The 25,279-nt window shown below is 39.2% G+C and overlaps 1 protein-coding gene across 1 annotated transcript in view; it reads left to right on the top strand.

Annotated features, from left to right (window-relative positions):
• Positions 1-4,569: 4,569 nt before the first annotated feature.
• OPN5 (opsin 5) overlaps positions 4,570-25,279 on the top strand; it is a 44,824-nt gene continuing 24,114 nt past the window's right edge. The window contains exons 1-4 of the mRNA XM_023213077.1: positions 4,570-4,721; positions 9,006-9,125; positions 14,274-14,444; positions 17,747-18,081. Coding sequence (XP_023068845.1) covers positions 4,592-4,721; positions 9,006-9,125; positions 14,274-14,444; positions 17,747-18,081 — 756 coding nt within the window. The 5' untranslated portion in view covers positions 4,570-4,591. The remainder of the gene's footprint in view (positions 4,722-9,005; positions 9,126-14,273; positions 14,445-17,746; positions 18,082-25,279) is intronic.

Genomic DNA, 25,279 nt, shown 5'->3' with positions numbered 1-25,279 from the left:
CTGGATGGCCAGAAAAACTTGCTGGTCTTTGGTGTGGTCATCTCTGCACACAATCATGGCCGATGCCAGCTGACTCACTGGGGTTGAGTGAAAGAAGCTTAGTCCTGAATAGTTGGTCTTTATCATCAGACACCAGCCTTGGGGCTGGCACAAATTTCTGAAGTTGGTATAAAAATGAATCTGACCACAAACTCTTTTTCCTGTAGGTTTATTGTGGGTAATCCTTTTACACAGTAGTGGAAATGGACAATCACCCACTTGATAAAGACCTATGTAAACCAGCTAAAGGATTTCTAAATTTTTAGTAAATTATGTTTCCTTACTTACATTTTATCAGGCTTAACACTGAGCACATTTTAGCTCTAGATATCAAATATTAACTGCTTATCTTTCTTGGACATCTTTTCTCTAGTTTGTGGCTGTTTCTTTGTTGGCTTCCTGGACATTTCCTGGTCTTCGATGTTTGTTTCCAACTTACTCCTCTGCACCATCTCACACCTATTTTGAGGTCTGTTGACTTCTACTAGGTTTCAAGTAACTAATTTCAGAAACTAGGTTGAAGTTTTCATGGATTCTGGTAGATTCAGATTTCATGTTCTCAGATAATATATCCCTAGAAAGAAATGTCTTGGTGATAATGCTTCAGGCAAAAAATGGCAAAAGTTTCAGAAGCCAGGGCAGACCAGTGGGGAAGACCATTTTGGGCAGGACGCTTTCAGATACTTTACGTAAGTGGTTCTCCACACTGCCCATGTTTTTTGGACTTTCCTGCATTAAACTAGGGAAAATTTAGCAGGTCAATGGGAAATTTAATGCTAAATATTTTTTGAAGATAATTTTAAGACTAGATAGAGCCTAACAGAATTGGACTCTGTTTTTTGATACAAACTTGTATTTATTTCCTGTTAGGAGGGGAACCTGTGCCATTCTTTTTTCCATATCTGCTTGTACCTATTTTGTAAGTCCATTCAGTTTGAACATGAGGACTTCTGGCTACATCTAAAGATATTCTTTAATTTTTTATTGTGGAATAATAGAGGATTTTAAAAGGCTGATTCTAGTAACTCAAAAGATATTAAAAACTTTCATGGGTGATGAAGAGTGGGGATGTTTTCAGCTTTTTCTGTAATAAGCTGTTATGAGAACAGTCTTAGGAAGCTTTATTCATGGTCCAAAAGACCATTGATTAGCAGATGTGAGAGCATGGAGTATATTTTATGGCTTAAAGGATTATGCTAACATGAATAATCACGTACAACTTACTCCAAGAAATTTCATTTATATCTTTCACAGAATCGTAAATTCAGCAGAAATTTTGACAAGTCATTTAGTTTTTCCTCCACTTTTAAACAGGATACTTTCCTCCAACCCGCATATGTTGTTTCCCCAACAATAGTGCCATGAAATATTGTGCAAGAAAGGAAAGCTTCCATGGTTACAAAATTCGACAAACTGAGTACAATTTGATCCTCTTGGAAATGATATCATAGATAGACTCAAGAAGTTGTACTCAGACTACAGTACCTAAAGAGTAGCTACAATAAAAAATACAACAATAACAATATACAAAAAATAAAAAATAAGTACATAAGAGATTCAGATATGCAGCTGATTTGGAACCATTGGTTTGATCACAGGATGCCATCCCAGGGAACTGGGGAATGTGGTGTTCAGGGTCCTGAACACCTGGGAAGGCAGATAGGACAGCATCTATCTACTGTAAGCGGTAGGCAATCTTCAAATACAGGAGGTAAAAGAGGGAAAGAATCGACAAATAACTCTATTTTATTTACACAATGAGGTAATTCAGGCACATTCAATACAGATAAAGGTAATTCAGGCACATTCAATACTGAAAAAGAAATTCTCTAAAACAAATCTCTGAACAAATACAGTCATGACTATGTGTTGCATTTATTATTTTAAGAAGTACAGTTAGTGTTCTGCAAAAATATTTATGATGGCTACATTGCTATGGCCTGTTTTCAGCAAAAAGTGTAATTCTGTATCAATGATGAAATAACACCTCAACAAAATAATGATAATGATCCCATACTATGCACTGGTACCTCTAATTTCTTTATGAACTGAAAGTTATTTTACTCATGTGTAGGTAAACCAGAGGAAGAATTAAGGAAATTAAGCAGGATTAATTTCTCCTAGGTGTATTTTAGTAGTGATTGAAGGAGCCAGTTCTATATTCTGAAGGATGTAGACTTTGGATAAAAGCTTGAAGGTCAAGTGGAATTTGGATAGACTGAGAAGAAAGGGAACACAAATTACATATAGGGGAAAATATGTGTAAAGTGTGAAGTTGCAAGATGAGTTTGTAATGTACGAAGAAGAGTGGAAAAAAAAAAAAGAATTCCCAAATAACCATGCATTTAGGATTCTCTGCCTCTCTCACTGTACTTCAGGAAGAGTTGTGTCTAAGTTGTGTCTTTGAAAAGAACTAGAAACACTCTCAAATACTGTATTTCCAAACTTAAACAATAGCATTAATTTTGATCAGTGTCAGAAAAAAAATAAGTCCACATATGATATGTCAAAAGCAACTCTTCTGCCAGGCAGGCAAGGTTCTACAGAGCGAGATCCCGATGGCTAGCATTCCATGGGAACTCTGTTCCCATGGAATGACTCTTCTTCCATCCCTCACACACTCTATGTTCATTTTTGCCTCCAAATCTTAGCTCATGTTATTTTCTTGCTGAAAATATTCTCTACAGTTTTTGTTGCTTATTAAAGCCCCTTGGGGGCTCAAGTGAAGTTTTATGTTATCATTTTCATTATTAACATATCGAGTCTTAGGCTGTGCAAGGCCTGGGTACTTCTAGATATAGGAAGGACAATTCTTGATATTATACACACAATCTAGTTAATGCCTCAGAAAACAGGATTATTTCCTTGCTTTAAAAATTATTGTCTAGGCCAGGTACAGTGGCTCATACTTGTAATCCCAAAACTTTGGGATGCCAAAGTGGGAGGAGCCCTTGAGCCCAGGACAGGAGTTTGAGAACAGCCTGGGCACCACAGAGAGATACCGTCTCTACAAATCATCATCATCATCATCATCATCATCATCATCATCATCATCATCATCTAGGTGTTGTGGCATGCACCTGTGATCCCAGCTAGTCGGGAGGCTAAGTTGGGAGGATCACCTGAGCCTAGGAGGTCGAGGATGTAGTGAGCACTGATCACATCACTACACTCCAGCCTGGGCAGCAGAGTGAGACTCTACCTCAAAAAAAATTGTCTAAAACCAAATAAAGCAGCATTTTATTGTTTTATGTTCTTGTATTAGTATTATATTTTCTGACCACTGGTTGTATCTTTTCTCTGTCCAAAATGATAGATACCCTCCCTAAGTCTAGAAAACATGGTAAGCCTGTGTTACCCTACCTCAAAATGCTGAATTTGTAGTAGATGTTCAGTGAATACTTGAGTTAACACACAAGCACACATTGATTCGGCATGGGACCCTGAGGAAATCTGTTATACAAGAGCTATATCTTGATGGATGGGCAAGCTTGGGAACAGTAAGCATCTCAGCATATAATAAATAAACAGGACCCTCCATTCATAATGTGCTTTTGAATCCAATATCCTATTGCTTCTATAATAAGCCTGAGTGATGGGTAAGGAGACTGCCCATTTTACAGATGAAGTGATTGCAGTTCAGAGAGTTTAAATAATTTGCTCAAGATCAGAGAGTGGGTATCAGAGTTGGACTCCAACCCGCCTCTTATGATTCTGAATCTAAGGTAGAGGACAGGACTGGACAGCCAGCTGGGCAGGGGGAATCTTTGGGGAGGAGAGAGTTTACCAGAAAAAGAGGCAGTCAAAGGGGAATCAGGAGTTTGAAAGGTAAAGATAAACTTTGACTTGGGGTAGGCCTTGGGATGTGGTGCAGCTGGCAGCCAAAGATTTCTCCTATAGCTTTCTAACTATCTCAGGGAGAAGGATTTGGAATGAACATTAGCACATGACTGTCCTCAAATTGTGTGTAGGAGACAGTAGTTTTAGCTAACTGGCCACTGATAGGGTCACTAGCCTTCCTCTGTAAGCTGTAAATTGGCAGTTAGAAAGGGGTTAAATTCATGTCCTTTGCAAAGGTGAATTACATGGTTAGATATCTGCCGATCACCCTGTCACCACCTGTGAGGCACACAACTCTGTTCCACTTGCTGCCTGATATAACACCTGAAATTGTTGCCTAGAGAGCTGAACAGTGACATCTATTGGTTCGATTTGAAATATGCAAGTTCAAAAGAGAAACAGCCACATTAGTATTTCTTCCCCTTTCAAAACAAATAGTAACAATCGTGCCAAAGGAATGACCCTTCCAAAGGAGAAAATGAAGGCTTGGATAATCCGCCAACTGAATAATTGAGTAATGACATAATTAGATCACTGAAAAAAATGTTAACATTTTTACCAGTTATTAATTAGAGAATCATACATGACCCTGGGAACTTGCTTTTTGTTTTAAACAGGAGCCACGATTATGAAATGGTTCAAGCTGGCTTATTCATGTCTGTTGAGATCTCTACTGGTTTGCTTTTCAGACTCCTCCTGGTTGGAGAACAGAATGGCGTTAAATCACACTGCCCTGCCTCAGGACGAGCGCCTGCCACATTACCTTCGAGATGGGGATCCCTTTGCTTCCAAACTTTCTTGGGAAGCGGATATAGTGGCTGGCTTTTACCTGACAATAATTGGTAAGCTTCCTTAATTCTTCTGTGCAAAGGCTGCATTTAGAAAATTCATGGGCTGATATGTTAATTTTGTAAAAGGATTCTGGTACCTAAGTGGATAGTTTAGTGGAGACGAAGAGTGGGGAAGGGTAGAAGATGGAATGGCATTATGGCATTCAATAAATGTTTCCTAGAAATGACTCTTTATTATCATTATTATTGGGAATAAAATTCCATTGATAATCCAATAATTCATAGCAAAATTATTTATCTTGAGATTGTATTTCATTTTGGTTACTTTGGGAGTAGATTTACTTTCTGAATACCACAATTAATGATAATGATATTTTATTTAAACAGAGTGCTTTTCTTTTATGTTTTTGATATAATCATAAGATTTTAGGTTGAGAATGGGCCTTAGAAATAATCTAGGTCAGTCTCCTGTTCTCACAACTGAGCAAACTCGATTGTGCTATAGTAATGGTGGAAACACTGAGTATACTTCACCTAAAAGTAAAGCTGCATCATGACAGCATAGCTAAGCCATTTTGGTGAGAGTTGAAAAATGTATTGGTGTTAAATGGAAGAAAGTCCAGGGTCAAAAGATTTTTGTCATAATTGACGAAGGGGTGCACCTGCTTCTAGACCGCACAGTCTCATTCATTCAATAGCCACATGTGGCTTTTCCAAATTGAAAGGGGCTGTAGTATAAATACTCACCAGATACTGAAGGCTCAGTACAAGAAAAAGTGATATAAAATATCTCATTAATAATTTTTAAAAATTAAATACATGTTGAACCTACAACCTTTTGGGTATGTTAAGCTCAGTAAAATACATTATTAAAATTAATTTACTGTAAAGTTTTAATTTATAAATTAAATTTTTACTTTGTACATTTTTACTTTGTTTAATGTGGCTATCAGAAAATTTTAGAATCCATATGTGGCTCGCATTTCTGGCTTACATTACATTTCTATTGGACAGCACTAATCTAGACAATTAGGATTTAACCACCATACTTCTCTTAAATTTAAAATTGTTGTTTTAAATTTGGGTGACCAGTGTGAAGGTGGGTTATGTCTTTAGGTTTCTTTGCCTTTACTTTTTTCAGATGTTGGGTCAAACTTGCTCTCTCTCTCTTTTCTCTTTGTTTCTATCTTTCTCTTCCTTCCTTCTTCCCTCAATTCCTCCCTTTCTCTCTTTTTCTCCTTCTCTCATCTATTTATTACTGGCTAAGAATTTCATTAACCTCCTGAAATTAGCAAAACTCCTTAGAAAATACTTGATATCCCTCTATGGTCAGTGCTTGAGGCAAAAGGAACTCATGCGATTCAACCAAATTCTACTGTAAAGTGATTCCCTGGATCCTTGTCTTTATTGTTGTTAGTGTTTTACTAGTTTACATTCTGTTTCTTATAAATGAGTCCCCATCTTTTTTCCACATAAATACATATTGAGCATCCACTCTTTGCCACTGTTTTAAGTTGCTGGGAATAGAGCAGCGGATAAAATGGGCAAACGTTCTGCTGGAACAGAGACTATCTTATCTCTGTAAAATCTACACTGCACTTTTATTAAATTTAAGTACTTTCAATTACCAGAAAAGGCAGAAAAATAAGCAACTTGATCAATTGAATTTAGCATAGCTCCATCACTTTCAAGGAATGAATTAAAAAGTAACATCAATAACCTGACAAATCTCTCCAGACAACACAAAATAGAGAGGCATATCAGTCCATTCCCAATCTTAAGCAGGGAGGATTGCAGAAAAAGGCAACCGGGGTGGGGAAAAATCAGAAATTCCCACCTGACACACATGGAGTTGGAAGGAAAATCCACAATCATATTCCAGTGGGTTTGCTGAGATGGAGCCAGAAAAACAGGTTCAAAAAGAGTCCTTGGACATGGGAAGCTTCAGGAGGATCAGGGCACTGGGAGGTGCAGCCAATGGTACATTAGAGAACAGTCACGCAGGGTGAGGAGAGGGGTCAGCTGGAGGGGTTTGGACTCACCCTAGACCCACTTCTTGGACTTGGCAGTGTGTGTGGTTTTCACTCTCCTAGAAGAGGCTAGTGTAGATGTGAAAAGATTCCTTTTTTTTTTTTTTCAAGATAGAGTCTCACTCCGTCACCGAGGCTGGAGTGCAGTGGTACGATCTCAGCTCACTGTAACCTCCACTTCCCAAGTTCAAGCGATTCTCATGCCTCAGCCTCCTGAGTAGCTGGGGCTACAGGTGTGCACCACCATGTTTGGCTAATTTTTGTATTTTTTAGTAGAGACGGGTTTTGCCATGTTGGCCAGGCTGGTCTCGAACTCCTGGCTTCAAGTGATCTGCCCACCTCAGCTTCCCAAAATGTTGGGATTACAGGCGTGAGCCACCGCGCCTAGCCAACATGTGTGTGTCTAGATTGCTTTTAAGGAGCCAGAGTGGAATAAACATTCTTGGTGGGCTTTGTTAAATACTAGAAGTCTTAAGAGACAATTGAAATATAACAATATAAATCTAAGTTTGAAATACAGGAGACATAAATTACAACCCCATTTTCTACCGTCCACACTTTTACTATTATCGTAAATACTAAGTTTATTAATAGTTAATATATATGACATTTTTGTATCCATAAATGAGATAGGATTTGATCATCTAAAAGTGTCCCTACTTGGGTCTTTGTCTTCTTAATCTGGTTGTCTTTTCACTAATATTAAGAATAAATTTGCTTTCTCCTGACACTCATCTATAACATACTGCTTGTCAGAATAATTCACATGTGATGAATAGAGAGGTGACTATTTTTTGATAATGCTTTGGGCACTGGGTGAAAGCTTATGAAGCAGGGCCAGTAAAGAAAATTTAAGGAAGGAAAAGTAAGAAAACAAATATTTTCAAAAGAGACATAGACAGATAAAAGGTGTTTCAATGAGCCTTGGGTATCAAATGAAAAATGGATACTTGTTTTCACTCTTTTTGGATACAAAGTAGGTGGCATTAAGTTTATAATTTTTCAAGCCACGTTTTCACATTTTGCTTTCCTAGCTGGTTTCCTTGAGTGAGCCCTAAGTTTCATTATAGTTGGTTTGCTCTGGAACTCCATAATCTCTTTTACTTTTCTCTTCTTCTGCTTTATGAAAGCTAAAGAGGTTTTAATGGACCATTGAGCAGTGCTGACTCCAGGGAGTCAGAATTTCCTAAGAGCACAATGCAGTTAGTTCCTGGTGGTTTCACACCATCAGCTGAATCACACATTTCTTTCTTTGCCCCCAAAATGAATTGTGGTGGAGAAGTAGAAATTAAAACAGAAAACTCTGGGTTTCTCCTGTTAATACTCTCCTTATTCCTTACTACTAAAGGCAGCTGTACCAGATTCTCATTTATACACAGCTACACTATGAAGCAAGAATTCCTGAAGAAAATCTACTCTACATGTTAAGCTATGGAAGTAGGTGTATTCTTTTCTTAAATAAAGTCAGTAGGGATTGGGTCTTTTTGGATTTAAACTGGGTGTGTAAGAACTATCCAACAGTTTCTTTGTAATGCCAAAGGCAATTAGTCATTAATAAAAGGATATGAAAAAGTGGGAACACACCTATGGCATTGTTGGTAGGTTCGGTGGGTTGAGGGTCACTTTCTCTCCCCTTGGTGGGAGGGACAGTGCCCAGGTTCTCGATTGTCACCCACTTACCCTTGATGTCTAGTCCAGTAGCAGCTGAAGGCTGTCCTATCTGCCAGACGCTCAGTGTCCATGTCTCCCAAAGAGGCAAAAGTCCTGGGGCTTCTCTGGGAGATGTCCATTTTCTTGAAGGGAGTTATGCCAGCCATACCTGGCCTCTGCCTCTCCCGAACACTGGCGTTCCCTTAGGAGTTCACAGTGATGCTGAAGGCACCTTCTTTGGTTGGCTTCATCTTCAGAATTTATCAAGAGCTAAGGGTTTAACCCTACTGATCAGAGGGAGGGAGTTCTATAAAGCCAATAATCTATAAAAATGGCTGAGGAAAGTACTCCACCCTGGGGGCCAGGACAAGAACTGACCACTGGGACTCCCACACTTTCCTGAGCCTCGCGGGGAAGTTAGCGATGCCTTTTTCTGGGTAAGTTCAGTCTTATAATCCCTGACTCCTGCCCCATTGGCCTGTCACTCACAACTCATGCTTTTTATTTCATCTTCTTAATTTAGATTTTTTTATTTAGAGTCCTCTCACTACCCTCTAAATCTATGGTGTCCATTTTTGAAGTTGAGAAGTGTTTCATATCTGAGTGAACTCTAAATCCTAGTTTTAACGATGGGAATTTTTATTTTTCCTTGTAGGGATTCTGTCTACATTTGGAAATGGATATGTCCTTTATATGTCTTCTAGACGAAAGAAGAAGCTGAGACCCGCTGAAATAATGACTATCAATTTAGCTGTCTGTGATCTGGGGATTTCAGGTAACACAACCATGCTGCTTTTTCTTTATGGGTTTAAACTACTCCTCATTCTAAAGTACTCACTGCCTCAGACGTCACCCCCGACATCTCTTCCCTTCACATCTCCTTCCACTCTTTGCTTCACAAATCATCTTTCAGACTTTTGTGGTAAATCACTGGGGTGCTGTCCGGTTGATGAGATTATTCATTTAATATTTATTGAGTCTTTTCTGTGTGTCAGGCATGTTAGATGCTGAAGGCACAATTTGAAATAATACATGATACCTCAGATGTCTCAAAGTGTAGTGGGCTAAATGATTCAGAAATCAGAAATCAGGAGGCAAGTCCCAGGTCAATATTTTAAGCTGCTTTATACCTCTTCAACCCTTATGGAAGTCTGATTAAAATAAACATCAACAGGAATCTTGAAGGGTAAATGACAGTTGAAGACAGTTGAGAGGTGAATATAAGGAGAGGAAAGAAGTGCCCTGCTGATGATATATGTAATCATGACTTAGTGACACATCTGAAGCATAGGAAGCTTCTGGTTCAGTGGTCCTCAAACGCAACTCACAAAATATCATCTGGGGAAGTTCTGAATTAGGTGGTTGAGAATGTTACCTGGGCATCGGGATATTTAAAATGATAATCTACAGGTATGTTAATGTGTGGCTAAAATTGAGAACCACTGGCTTCTTTTTCACTTCTCTAATAACACGGCAAGGAGGAGTTGGAATAAGATTTCTCCTTCACTATAATTCACTTTCAAAAATACGAACCATTTTAAGTAAATCATTCTTCACCTTCTTCTATACAACTTCAGAGTTCCTTAGATGGACTCTAATCTGTCCTTGAATCCCAACACCTGCTATTTATCTTCTGGTTTTAGGTCATTAGAGTCGGGTAATCTGTTTGAACAGTATACAGCAGCTCCTCTTACCATTAGAAACTTGTTAGTAGTTTCCCATCAACAGCCTTCTTTAAAAAGTTTTCCGGTTGGGCACAGTGGCTTGCACCTGTAATCCCAAAGCTTTGGGAGGCTGAGATGGGTATCAAGTTTGAGGTCAGGAGTTCAAGATCAGCCTGGGCAATGTAGTGGGACTTCATCTCTACAAAACAAATTTATCCTTGAAGTCTGGGTATTGGGTAAAACTACAGAAAACAAATGAACAAAAAATAGCTGGGACTTGATGAAGTTCAGGAGTTCAAGGCTGCAGTGAGCTATGATAGTACCACTGCACTCCAGCCTGGGTGAAAAAGCGAGACCTTAATTTAAAAAAAGAATTTTCTCATATTTGTTTTTTCTCATATTTGTTTTTCTCTTCATAAGTGGATTTTTCTGCCTATCTCTAAAAGCAAGGCTCAATACTAATCCTTCGCGTTCTGAGTCACAGTTTAGCACACAGCAGATGTGTGCTCACTCAGTTTCGATGATCTGGGTTATCTGGGAAGGCTTTACTGAGTATGGACCTGAATAAACATTATGAACCCTTATGATGAATGCACAATGCACATTAAGAAGAACAAGACATGCTTGGTGTTGTGAAAATAATCAGGACGAACCCCAGGGGATTTGTGAGGCTGCAAAACGGCTGCCATTTTCACCCGTTGCCACGCGATGGCGGTGTCGCAACAGGAACGGTAGCTTTCCCGGTCAGCTCGCCCCGCGGGCCCCTCAGGTGCTCTACCTGGTACTGAGTTTAACATGCCTGAATGAAACCTGTCATTCCAGCTTCCTCCTTCATCGGTGAATAATAGCAGGCTCCTTGCTGAATTAGACTAGGCTTGAATAAAAATATCCTGAATTGGCTTGATGCATTGAAACATGCTTTCAGCCAAGCAAGTCGGTTCTAGAATGGCACAAACCACCTCATTACTCTGCTTATGTCTTCAGAGTAATTCACCAGAAACCACTTTCTTTCATATAACAGCTTTCTCTGACCCAGATCATTTTTCAACTTCTGATCATCTATAATACATTTTCCCTTCCAATAAACCTTAACACTTTGCCTGCTTTATTTTTTTCTTGCTCAGCTATATTCCATTATAAGCACCTCCTGGAGGCCAGATGTATGGCATCTATGCAACTAATACTTGTTGACTAAATAGCAAGGGCTCCCAGTCGTGCATATTATATACACGTGTTCTATTAGGCTAACCTCTTAGGCTAAAGTCGTGTTATATTAGGATAACCTGGAGTGGGGGGAGGTGTTAAAATGCCTGAACTCGCTCCAGGTAAGTGAAAATATTGGGTGGTTTGTGGGGATGGATGGAACCCTGGATGTTGATATTTCAAAGCAAAGCAAAACAACCCCTCCAGCGATGCTAATGTGCAGCCGGGTTCCGGAAACATTCTAGTAAGTGGAAGAGAGAGAGACATTCTAGATGACACCCCAAAGGTTAATCCAAAGCTCTACTGAAGAAGGAAGCCTGAAATCGCTTTTGCTAATCAGGATCCCAGGCATAACAGATGTAATTTTACTCCATTCTGTCACGTTCACTTGCCTTTTTGCTGCCTTTAGCACCCACCTGGCTGACACCCACCTCAAGCCTTTTAGTTTGCTGTTTCCTCTGCCTCTAATCCTTTCCCTCCAGAAGTTTGTTTGACTTCTTTCCCACTGATTTAGGTATCTACCTAAATGTCACATCTCAGAGAAGTCTTCCCAATGTCTCTATGTAAAACAACGATTTCCGTCTACCTGCCTTCTCTGCTTTATTTTCCTTCGCTGTACTAATCACTACCTATCATTCTGTCATATCACATCTTATATTACAAATGTAGGTTTTTTTGAGTGTGTCTGCTTTTCCTGTTAGAAAATAAACTTGTCAGTCTTGATGTCCACTTTGTTCTCTAGCACCTTGCTCTGTGTTTCTTAAACACTAGGCATTGAAAAATTGGTTGTTGAATGGAAAAAAACCCACAAACCCAAATAGTTATTTTACACTCCATTTCCTTGTGGACTTACTGGAATTAGGAGGTTCTCATATGAGGGCACCCAGTCTAGCAAGCTGAAAGGTGGCACTAGCCGTCTAGACACCTAGAGGAGATGTGTGTCCAGCTTGCGGAAGGCACTCAGTACATATGTGTTGATTGACTGAACTAACAGGAACTCCTGAATACTTTTGTATACCATAGAGTAATACACCTGGGAGGGCTGGGAGCTAGCACCTGAAAGCTGTGAATATCAGTTACTTAGCTTTCCTAAAGCATTGAGGTTAGGGAACCTTCTTTAGTGATGTAGTTCAGTTAGAGGTTTGAAGAGCTTCCTCAGCACATTTTATTTTTTTATTTGGGGGACTGAATACAATAACTGAATAGGGAAGGCTACAGGGTATTATGTAAAAGTAGAAGAATGCTTTCTAGAAAGTAAAAAATAAAAAAAAAAAATTCTAATGGAGACCCGAGGAATAAATAGTTTAAATCCTGGAAATCTGGATCTGGTTGTAAATAGCTTGGACCTCACATTTACTGAAACAGCTATACCATATTTGAATAAGACATAACGAAGAAGAAAGAAAGAAAGAACTGAAACAGAAGGAAATGTGGAAATCTGGTTCTAACCTCAACAAAAAGGATTTTTAAATAAAATTTCTAAACAATTGTTTTAAAACAGTGAATTTTTTTCTTTGAAAAAGACGACTTAGAAGCTGAATATATAAAACAGGTGAAAAAAATTATCTTTTCTGATTGACAGAAGGTGGAGCATGGAGCCTTGGCTGCTTAATATTTCTTTCCCTAAATGATGTACCTACTTCCCCTTCAGGGTATTCTCAACTCTCTCTCTTTCTCCCTCTCTCACTCTCTTGTAGAAGAGCTTCATGAATCCTCTGGGGTCTAGGCAGGAATACACATGAAAATTGCTGGGCTATATAATTATTCTCCCTACTTCACCTGCCCCAATCCTATTGCTTCCCTGTGAATATTCAACTTTCTGGGATTTCTTAAGCACTTTTTATTCATTGATAATAACAAGGAAATAGTAAAAGACTAAATATGTTCTATTTTTTAAATAAATAAAAGGACAAATTCACATTTCAGAGAAAGTTGTCCACATCATTCTCTAAAATGTGTCTGGAACTCACACCTTCTTTCTCCAGTGCTCTTTAGAATCTTTATTCTCCAGAGTGCTGTTAAACCTCCCCCTTTTCCATATTCACAGCAGTTAGTTCCCTGCTTCTCTAACTAAGGCTTTCTCTGATAGAGAACCTCTCTGTTTACCCTCCCAAACCCCATTCATAGACACTTAACTCCTAAAGTACAAGGTTATCTTGGGGTGTTAGAAACCATATTCCTCCTAGAAGGATGCAGCTGCCAAAAGGAAACAGAAACCAAATTCCCCTTTTCATTATAAGGAATCTCATGCCTTATACAGGTTCTAAAATGCCCCACTTGGAGGAAGATGAGGTGAATGGAAATCACCATTTTGCATATTTTTTTTGTCTTTCTCCTCTTTTTCTTCATTTTCTCTTTCTCCATCTTTTCTTTCCTCTATTCATTGAGACAATTTTCTGGGAGTTTTATTATTAAGAAAAGTTGCATTGGTCCCGGGAATGTAAGTATGTTTCAAAAACAAATCTATTAATAACCAGCATTAACCGATTCAATGAGAAAAAATGTTATGATCACCTCAGTAGATGCAGACAAAGCAATGAATAAAACTTAACGTCTATTTCTGGTAAAAAGAAACAATCTTAACAGACTAGTGTGAGAAAGAACTTCTGTAGAATAGAAAAGTTGTGCTTGAAGAGGGTATTTTCTCTCAGAGGTTTTATATATTGCCCCTTTCTCTATAGCTTTCGAATGAAGGACTGCAATAAAATGTTAAAAGTGACAACAAGATTGTTGTCCCTGGCTACTAGTATCATGTCTGTAACTCCTGAAACCAGGTCTCTTTGAGACAGTTTTTTCAAAAGTAATAATTACTTAAAAGTTTTCCTTCTATATCCTTTCACTGTCTTTGGCCATCGGGATGACTGAAAGTCCTCTCTGGGTAGCTCCAAACTGAGTTTATTCATAGATAACTGCCGGACTTTTATTAATCTAGGAAAGGGTATGTGTGTGTGTTCACATGTGCCCTGTGCTTTTGGGGAGGAGGTTCAGGTGAGTTGAGGTAGGTGGGGAAATAGTAACCAGAGGAACCTCTGTTGACAAGTCACTTGGTGCTCTAGTTGTAGGCAAGCCGTTCACCATCATCTCTTGCTTCTGCCACCGCTGGGTGTTTGGCTGGATTGGCTGCCGCTGGTATGGATGGGCTGGATTTTTCTTTGGCTGTGGAAGCCTTATCACCATGACTGCTGTCAGCCTGGATCGATATTTGAAAATCTGCTATTTATCTTATGGTAAGTTGGCAGGTTTCTCATTCCCTGACAGTTAAAGCTAGGTGGATTGAGTGTTAGAACTGTACATATTTTATGCAGGTAATAAACAAAGATTATGAATAACCTCAGAGATCAAGAATATTTCTATTTATAGCCTATCATCTTGTTCTGACATGTTTAAGGATTTTAACCTATGTCAAAGTAGACTTCTTTTAATCCGTATTTTATAGTAATGTCTGGTGTTTGGTTACAATGCTTTAAAAAAGTATCATTTTCTTGTATAGTGTGTAAGCTTCCATCATGTTTTCCATGCAAATAAAAGAAATAAAGTGCATCGAAAGGGTGTTAAGTCCAAGATGTTTAGCTCATTCCCCACCTAGTAAGTGTAATTGTAAGAAAAGCTGTTTAAGATTCTCCCTTAGGACTCACGCTCCCTGTAATTTCAGAGATAAGGAATTCCAGAAAGTTCACCTCCAAGTTAGAGTCATGTAGCTGTTTCTGCATGCAAGGACACACATGTAGAAATATCACTCAACACATTTTTTTGTGTGGCGTTGGTTGGTAGAAAGATGAGTGATCACGAGAATTGGTGAGTCAGCAGAATATAAGTTTCCAGGGCCTAAATATATGTTTTTTAATGATTAGACCATTCTACAGGTTAAAAATAATTTCTAGTACTTTCGTTTCTTGGAGCTCTCGGAATTTATTAAACCTGAGAGAACTGCATTTGGGCCTTTAAGTTTAATATTGAGAACCAGGCACAAACCAAGGAATAGTACAGGCTTCCTCTGGATAAAGCTGCTTTGATTGTCAATCTGTCAATTAGAGTGGTTGTGACGGGCGACAGACTGTGGTGTCAGAGCAGGGCCTGGAGACTGAGATGGGAAAAATCAAGTTGACCCGACACTGTCAATGTAGTAGAATTTCCCTTTATATTGTTATAGATTACAGTCCCCAAACTCCAAAGAATCCCTTCTTGGGTGGGTGGGAGGCAGGGGCTTGTGAGCCATCCTCTTCATCATCCAGCACTACTTTTTTTTTTTTTTTTAAATTTACATCTCCTTTTTTAAACATTTAAAACTTCCAATAGAAAGAGCTTGAATCAAAATTTCCAGTAAGATATAAAATATACAACTATACATATTCTGTGTGACGTCAACATCTAATTCTTTCTATAGACTTATTTTTGCTCATACCAAAGAGATTTTAAATTTAACTGTAGATTTTATAGATAAGAAGGCAAAAAAGTTAAACTTCCTGAGAGTGTTTGAGGAATACTAAACCCTGATACCTCTGTTTTTAAATATTTTCTTGAGTTTAGGCTTTGTCAATTAAAGAGATGGTGCCGCCCACTCCCAGGATCATTGCAGGCCGTAACTCCATATGTGGGAACTGTGTATGTTTTCCAGCTTCTTCTAAGGTTGAACCTCAGTAGTGTGGTTTCATCATTTAATCTGATGCACTATTAAACCCTCCACACAGCGTCCCAGAATGTTGGAATTAGAAGGTCGCTTGGGGACGTGTAGACTTTTCTCCCATGTAATGTGGTAAACTGTTTTAAGGTATCCCTGAGAGATGACCACTTGGCCTCTTCTCGAATAATTCCAGTGACCAGTGACGGGGAGCTTACTACTGCACAAGGCAGCCCATTCTCTGATTGGTCTGCTCTCATTGTTACAATGTTATTCCTTATATTAAGACAAAACTGCCTCCCAGTAACCTCCACCCATTGGTCCTAGTTCTGACTTCTGGAGCAACACAGAACCAATCTACTAATCTACTCCCTCCTGTACTTGACAGCCTTTCACCATACTGGAATGTAAGTATAAAACACCTCACAAGTAACCCTAACCATAAATGCTTATACGTATGCCTATGCACATTCCCATGAATATATGTGATTACCTGTGCCAATGTTTTATTGGTTTTAGTGGAGAAGCAAGAGCTGATTTATAATGTGGCTACATGATTGCTACCCCTATCTGGTTGGGCATGAAATTTGCATTTCATGACACAGAATGCCATGTATTTGAAAAAAAATGGAGACAATAGAGTATAGAAGCAATCTGTTATATTTCTTGTTAGCGCTAAATGAGATACACTTACACAGGAGTAAAACTTTCACGTTAATGTAGCACCTTCTAGTTTGCAAAGCAGGCCCCTTACATTATTTTATTTAAATATTTTACTTATTAAATATTTTATTTAACCCATTATTTAACCAAGACTATAACCCATATAGTCTTGCATGCACAAGGTCAGTCGAAGACTAGACACAGAAGAGTTAGGCCTTACTGACTTTCCAAACCTCACATTGCATTAAGCAGAGGCAGGCTCTCAGTCTATATTGAAGTAATCATTTAGCTTTTATTGAATATATTTTGATATTTCTTCTCTGCTAACACAAAACCAAGGCAGTAAAGAATCACTTTCCCGGCCCTCTTCGTTTGAGGTGATGAGTGAGGTGTGAAGGTAATTTCTTGTGGAGGCTGCTACACTAAATCAGGCCGATCTGTCTTTGGTGGTTGTGTTGAACTCTGAAAATGATCACTAGTGCTTTACAGCTTTTCTTAGATGACTGCACTGTTTCCTCCGCTTGGAATTCTCTTTTGGTTAACAGAAACTAGTGCTGAAAAACGGAGCTCATTTTTTGTCTTCCTGAAAATATATTCACAGAATTACTTTGCAGAACATGATGCAACCTACCTAGATTCTCTGCCTCTCCCGCTGTGGCTGTGTGAGTGCGATTGTTGTGTGAATGATGTTTAAAGATTCCAAACCTGCTCCGCAAATTGCTAAACACAGTCAAGTACTTTAATCTCAAACCATTTGTGTAATGATCACAGGCCACCAAGCCCCTTCCACAAGTTCTTAGGAAGCCAGATGAGACTAGCAACACGAAAGCTGTTAGGAGGAAGGTCATTTTAAAGACACAAGCCATGGTTTGTGATTCCTCACCTCCCAGAAGGATTTTCCCTGGATGATCCACTAACACACCCTTTCCGAGATGTTTTCTCAAGGGCCTCCATTGTCTTCAGCATCCTCTCATCTCTTTCCTGTCCCTTTTCCCAGCTGTTGTCACTTCTCCCTCCCAAAGCTCCCAGATGCCTAGAGAAAACCTTCCAATTGTGTTCTCCTGGAGAAAGGCCCAAGCTCTGGAACTTTTTTCCGTTTACTCCACTCTCCCTCAGGCTTCAGTTATCTGCCCAGGTCTCCCAGAAATCAATGGAATAAATCTTTGGAGGTGGAATTTGACATATCGAGGGGAGGTATCTGGGTGTAGGGCAGATTACATCCAGGTAATGCTTTTCTTCCGCCTCCAGGGGTTTGGCTGAAAAGAAAGCACGCCTACATCTGCCTGGCAGCCATCTGGGCCTATGCTTCCTTCTGGACCACCATGCCCTTGGTAGGTCTGGGGGACTACGCACCTGAGCCCTTCGGAACCTCGTGCACCCTGGACTGGTGGCTGGCCCAGGCCTCGGTAGGGGGCCAGGTTTTCATCCTGAACATCCTCTTCTTCTGCCTCTTGCTCCCAACGGCTGTGATTGTGTTCTCCTACGTAAAGATCATTGCCAAGGTTAAGTCCTCTTCCAAAGAAGTAGCTCATTTCGACAGTCGGATCCATAGCAGTCATGTGCTGGAAGTGAAATTGACAAAGGTAACTGCACTAATGTTTTACACACGTGTTTTCTGACCACTTACAACTTCATAGGGTAAAAAGGATAGGGAACAGGACAGGCACGGTGGCTCACGCCCGTAATCCCAGCACTTTGGGAGGCTGAGGTGGGCAGATCACGAGGTCAGGAGATCGAGACCATCTTGGCTAACATGATGAAACCCCGTCTCTACTAAAAATACAAAAAAGTAGCCGGGCGAGGTGGTGGGTGCCTGTAGTCCCAGCTACTCGGGAAGCTGAGGCAGGAGAATGGCATAAACCCGGGAGGCGGAGCTTGCAGTGAGCTGAGATCCGGCCACTGCACTCCAGCCTGGGTGACAGAGCCAGACTCCATCTCAAAAAAAAAAAAAAAAAAAAAGGATGGGGAACGTTGGAGACTGAGAGAACTTAGACTCTCTATTCTTTACATAATTCTGAACTTTGTTGATGATTGGCTAAGCCTTTCTTTGTGGTATCTCTCTCCTCTTTCTGTCTCTATTTCCCCACTTCTCTCCTCTCTCTCTCTCTCTCTCTCTCATACACACACACACACATTTTTAATATCTACCACAGTTGTATAACCCGTCCATTGAGGGCTTATCTTCTCTACTAAATAGGGTACTATGGGTTCATAGTCATTATTTCAGTAATAAGGATAACTTTTATGAGTCATATAATGCCGCACAATATTTACTGTGTTGCATGGACTTTGGAACATCGTTAGGGACATTCTACCACCTGAATTATTTATAGTGTAAGAGTTTACCACGTGTGCTTTCCCATGGGAAGCTTGTGTTAAGAACACGAGCAGTTTCTGCAGGCTTGAGTACCTTGGTAAATGGTAGTTTCAGAGGAGGCAGTTCTTTAGATATTGTGGAGTAAGGAAAAGAGCAAGACTAGAGTTTAATCCCATCACCAGTACCTGCCAGGTTTGTGACCTAGAGCTAGATATTTAGCTTTCTTGAATCTCTATTTCCTCACTTCTGTAACAGGAATAGTGATATCTGTCTCATTGGGTTATGGTGGGAATTCAAAGAGATAAAGCATATTATTCTGTCAGCTGGTGCATAGAAGGTGTTAAAGCAACCGTGGTTTCTCCTTTTTCCTTATGACTGTTAGGAATTACTGGTAAAGTCTAAAGCAGTGGTCCTCACATGTCCATGATTTTTTGCCCCTATACTGAAAACATATTTTCCAACACATGCCCTCAATATTAAATGACACACAGGTAATACCATCAAGCTTTGTATTAAATATTAGCACCCTCTTATTTAACCCCCCCCAATTTTTGTCTTCTATTTTAAAGATAAAAATAAAGGTAGATTGAAGTTATAATTACTTCTTCCTGTATCCCAATCATATTGATTGTTATCCTACCCTCAAGTGTTCTCACCTTCACTTTGGAGACCACTGGTCTCAGGGACCCAGAGAAACACAGTTCCCTCCAGATAAGAGATGGCTTTTTAGTAAATTAGAGCCTTGGTTCTACTAATATGCCTCTCTCCAAATTGCAGAATTTTTGGAGTTATGCAAAGATCTCTTGGTTGCATATTGCATTAGTCTGCTCTCACACTGCTAATAAAGATATACCTAAGATGGGGTAATTTATAAAGGAAAGAGGTTTAATTGACTTACAATTCCACATGACTGGGGAGGCCTAGCAAACATGGCAGAAGGCAAATGAAGAGCAAAGTCATGTCTTACATGGTGGCAGGCAAGAGAGCGTGTGCAGGGGAACTCCCTTTTATAGAACCATCAGATCTTGTGAGACTTATTCACTACCATGAGAACAGTATGGGAAAGTCCTGCCCCTATGATTCAATTACCTCTCACTAGGTCCCTCCCATGACACATGAGAATTATGGGAGCTACAATTCAAGATGAGATTTGGGTGGGAGGACAGCCAAACCATATCACATATTGTGAGCTAGATTCCTGATGGCTCCAGTTGACTGTTATGCTCAAAGTCTACATGCCGAGTAGAGGAAGCTTTGAGGGACGTTTTCATCCCTCTAAATCTATACTGATAGCTTAATAATGGAACAGTTCTTGGACAAAAATGCAGATTCAGGAAGCATGATCTTCTTCTGTCTTATAATTGGCTATAAAGTAGGAAAATATTTTCACAAAATGAAGCATTGTGAGTTAGGTTCTTCATTTCTAGCTCTCCCTTTAGCTCTTATCTGCAACTTTCAAAAAGGAAATTTAAATAAATCAATCCCAGTTAAAGTTGAATTAGATTTAATGCAAATCCTACTTTGTATCAAGTACTATTTTGGAAACTGGGCAATCGTACCAATGATGAAAATTTTGCTTTTCAATAGTTTATGGAAGTGTGCCCAGGAAACGATGTGTGGACATTTATCACACTGGTATGTGACATTGAAGTTTACTTTGTTGCCCTGTAGTTTGACGTAGCTTACAGTTGCTGCAACGTCTCAGAATATGCTTTCTTTTTGCCATCCCACTCACCTCTCTGTTTGCCATCCCCTATTATGTCATTGGCCTTGACACTTTGTTGGCCTTGCTCAATAAATCATCACTCCTGTCAGGTGAACTGCTCAACTTGACCCTCTCACATTCTAGCATCTTGTTCTCTTGTGTATTCTTGAGGAGTGAGCAGTTTGTCTAGTCGATGCTTCTGGAACTCATTCTACATATGAGGTATAGCATAGCATATACCATTTAATTTGATTTGTTATTATTCTGCTTGACTTGGACTGGGTAGATCAAATAGGCTCACCCTAGACCAGGTTAAACGAAATGTTAAACAAAGTGTAGGAATACATATGTGTAATTTTGTTATGTATATATGTATATTCTTTTAATTTATATACTAAGTGATATTGTAGCACATAATATGTAATATTATATTAAGAATGTATCTATATTTTGTTTATATAAACCTGTATTAAAATAACCTAAATACAAAACATCTCTAATTATTAATATTTGTGCAGAAAATTTAAGCTAAAATTCAACCCATATTGAAAAATGAACCTAGTCAATGTTTAGACCAGTCAGTGCTTCTAGAACTCATTATACATATGAGTCAATGTTTTTGGAACTCATTATACATATGAGGTATAGCTCAGCATGTACGCCATTTAATTTGATTTATTGTGTTATTCTGCATGACTTGGACTGGGTAGATCAAATAATTAGGCTCACTCTAGACCAGGTTAACCAAAGAAATGTTAAATGAAGTATAGGAATACATATGTATAATTTTGTTATGTATATATGTATATTCTTTTAATTTATATACTTCATGACATATCACATAATATGTAATATATTAATAATATGTCTATATTTCATTTATTTATGTACACATTATATAAACCTATCTTAAAATAACATAAACACAAAATGTTTCTAATTATTAATATTTGTACAGAAAATGTAAGACAAAATTTAACCCATATTGAGAAACAAACATAACTACTGTGACATCTTCAGTACTAAATTTAAACTATTTTTAACTACTACTCAATTTTGACCTTGATTTTTCCTACTGAGTAAAAAAAGTAAGTAGAAACCATCTTATACTGGACCCTTCCATAGCCTTAGCAACCTTTTTGTTCATTTAGCTACTGCTCAGGATTGTCAATTTGCTTGCTCACTTGGTGCTTCTGATCTTCAGAACAGCCTGTTCTGAAAGCTGATTACTTAAAGGTTACCTTCCGGGATTCTGAGATCAAAATCACTTAGTTTTCTGTGTACTCTAATTATTTCTAGCTGGGTTATTACTGGGGCCAGTATTCTGAGGGTCTGATCTTGTGAAGCTAAAAGTTGGCTTTCTCTCTGCAAACCTTTCTCTGCTTTGTAGCTTTCTTCTAATTAATTTAAAAAATCAGTGGTTTTGCTAGACTTTTGTAGCAGCCTGAAATTTCACAGGCTACAAACAGAGGTGTGATATAGACACACACACACACACACACACACACACACACAGGTAGATATAGATATGATTATCTGTATATTTTGATGACTCAGCATAATCTCATTTCTATGCCTGCATTTAACCTTGTGAAACTGATTTCTTATTGGACAATCAATACAAATTCTGTCAAATCAGTAATTTCTCTCCTCTTCCCAGGATTACCTAAAAGTTTCAGGAAGATTTTCACGATGTCGGTGCTAATGGGTAGGGGACTCGTGGTCGGGGTGTTGTCATTCATTGACTCTGACATTGCTGTGATTTTTAGGGTTCCTTGTAGTCTTAGTTACAGTTTTCATGGGTCACTTTGCATCTTCCTTGTTCCAACTATAAGGCATCTTTAGGCTCATCAGCATTGTAAGCTACTTCCCCACCCTTCCGCTGAAACCCCTCAGGTGCATCTTGGGTCTTGGCTGGGACCCTGGGAAGTGAGACACATGTTTTCTGCTTTCACATTCCTGAGAATACTGTTGTTCTTCCATCCCCATCCCCAACCCTTGGCTATTGTTCTTCCAGCCCCAATCCCGGCCCTTGGTGTTCAGCTCAGTGGGGTAGGTTCAGGAAGCCTTCTCAGGGTTGGTTACCAACTCCTCTGATGTCCCCACTTGCCTTTGGGATATAGGCCCTGTACCTATTTGGGAGTGGGAAAACTGGCTCTTATTTCCATGTACATCCTCTAAATTTTTCACACAGTAATCTTAATGCCCTGAGTCCTTTAAGCCTCTGATTGTGGATACTTAGAGTCACTGTTTTTTCCTACACTCAAAACCCTTTTTCTCAATTATTTTTTCTCCTGTGAGTTTCAAATTTCTGTTTTAAAACTCAGAAGCTGAGAAATGAAGGTTTTACTTCTTTGGGTACTTTTGCTTATAAAAATCTTCACACAATGCAGTGAACACTCTTGCTGCTGATTAAATAAGGGGAAAGGTAGAGTCACTGCCTGAGGGGTTCTTCCTACCTGCTGCACAAAGAAAGAGCACTGCATTGCAATAAAGAGTTTAATAGACATTAGGCCAGTCGCACCAGATGGGAAATGGAGTCAGTACCCAAATCAATCTCATCCAAAGCTTGTAAGTGAGGGGTATCTCAAAGGCTGTTTGGGTGAAGGGGTGGGGATTGCTCTGCAATGGGTGCTGACTGGTTGGGTTGGGGATGAAATTATAGGGGGTCAAAGCTGTCCTCTTGAGCTGAGCCTGCCCAGGTGGGGCCACAGGAGCCTTGGGGTCCAGGTGTAGCTATGAGTGTCAGACATGCAAAAAACCTGAAAAGATATCTCAAAAGGCCATAGGTTCTACAATAGTGATGTTATTTGCAGGAATAATTGGGGAAGTTGCATATCTTATAACCTCCAGAATAATGGCTGACAATCATTTATGTCTGCACTTTAGCAGAACTCAGTCTCCTCTCATTTCCACCAGTTTGACAGTCTTCCATTAGCTTTTCAAAAGTGCTTGAGTTTGGGGAAAGGCCTGTTATCATTTAAACTTGAGCCTAAATGTCCCTCAAAGTCAGTCTGGCCCCAATCCCAGGAATAATTAAGGGAAAGTCAAGATGGGGGTGTTAGAACAGCTCAGTTCACTGTTACAATTTTTCTTACTGATAAAATTTTTGCAAAGACAGTTTCAGTACAATGACAGGAAGACAATCCCAGAAGCATGAATTAGTTTTTCCAAATATTATTATGCCGTACATGTTGGTACTTCATAGTAATTCATTTAACACACATCCATCATTTACAATGTTACAGGTCTACAGTTATTATACAGATCGCCTGGGCACCTGAATTTCTCTTCGTGTCCCTTATTTATACCAGGAAGCCCTCCTGATTCTCCCTGGCTGGTTAAAGTCCACCTGCTATTTATGAGCCATCAGAACACTTGGCACGTTAACTTTGGTGACACTGGTCATATTTTGCTGAATTACATGTTTATAGCTCTCTTTTGTAAGATAGTAAGTGAGGCAAAGGAAAGTGCTGGGGGTCCTGTTTGCCACTGGACCCTGTAGCCTGGCACCTGCTAACTGTTTAATCAGGATCGCTTGAATAAATACATAATTGAATAAACTAAGTTAATCTAATTACCTTGATGAATGTTAAGAGGTCCCTTGAACCTGGCTTGAGTGCCTCTGTTTCTTTTATACTTGACAGGGCATTTTTCTTCACTGTGCTCTTTTACATTGACTGTGAAATCCTTCTAAAACTCTTAAAGCTCCATTTCCCTTAAATGACTCCTCCCTTTTGTAGCTCATCAAATGCTATTTATCATTGAAGGATCAGATTCAGAAGACCCCCTGTGTGGACTCTAAGGCAGTTCGTGGGGAAGTTGAACTATATTGCTTTTAAAAAAACCCAAAAACACTTTAATAGGAGGATCTGAATTCAGTTTTTGGAAATGCTTCTCTGGGAAGTGACATTTAAGCTAAGAACAGAGGGATGTAATTAATTAATTGGTTTTGCAGCCTTTACATTGTCTTCTTGGGACATGTCACAATTTTTAATTAATTTACAATTTCATACTTATTTTGGGGATTATTCCTTCATTTCCTTTTTTTTCCCTCTGTTACTACTACTTGATGAGCCCTGAGTGGGTAATAGCCATGTTTTTTGTTCTCTTTGTGTCCCCAGGACCTAATACAATGACTCATACATGGTAAGGGCTTAATATATATTTGTTGAAGGAAGGAAGGAAGGATTAGTTTAGAGCAATATAATCATGAAAAAGTTTTAAACTAGGGGTCAATCCCAATTTTGCCACTAGCTCCTTGAGAGGTGTTACATAGTCAATGTATGTTTTTTATTTTGCCTGCCAGAGGCCGAAAGACTTCTGTATCTGAAGAATTTCCAACGTTTTGTTCCCTGCTTAGAGTGGGAGGAGAAGCATTATGCCTCTTAATTTAAAAGATGCTGAAAAGACCAGCCACTCATTTCCCAGAATTCCCCTACAGCTATGGACTTGGGTACCAGCCCTCAATGTGTCCCAGGAAGTAATGATATGGCATCTAGGGGCAGGGAATTCTTTCCTGAGGCCATGGCCACAGCAGCAGTGGTGTCTGCGTCAGAACCAGTTCTGTCACAGCTTTGGGTAGCATTTTTCTCTGCTTGATCTCAGTATAAACTGCAGTTTCCCAGTGTTACTTTATGTTAACCAGTATCATTTAAATAAATGTATTTTCTGCCTCACTCACCCATAGTCAATTTCTGTTGCTTGCAACTCAGCATCTTGATGAATTAACCTAGAGCAAATCATTTAATCTTCCTGG

Source organism: Piliocolobus tephrosceles, chromosome 5 (genome assembly GCF_002776525.5).
Source record: "Piliocolobus tephrosceles isolate RC106 chromosome 5, ASM277652v3, whole genome shotgun sequence".
NCBI classification, from domain to species: Eukaryota; Metazoa; Chordata; class Mammalia; order Primates; family Cercopithecidae; genus Piliocolobus; species Piliocolobus tephrosceles.
This window is presented reverse-complemented; position numbering and strand designations above follow the sequence as displayed.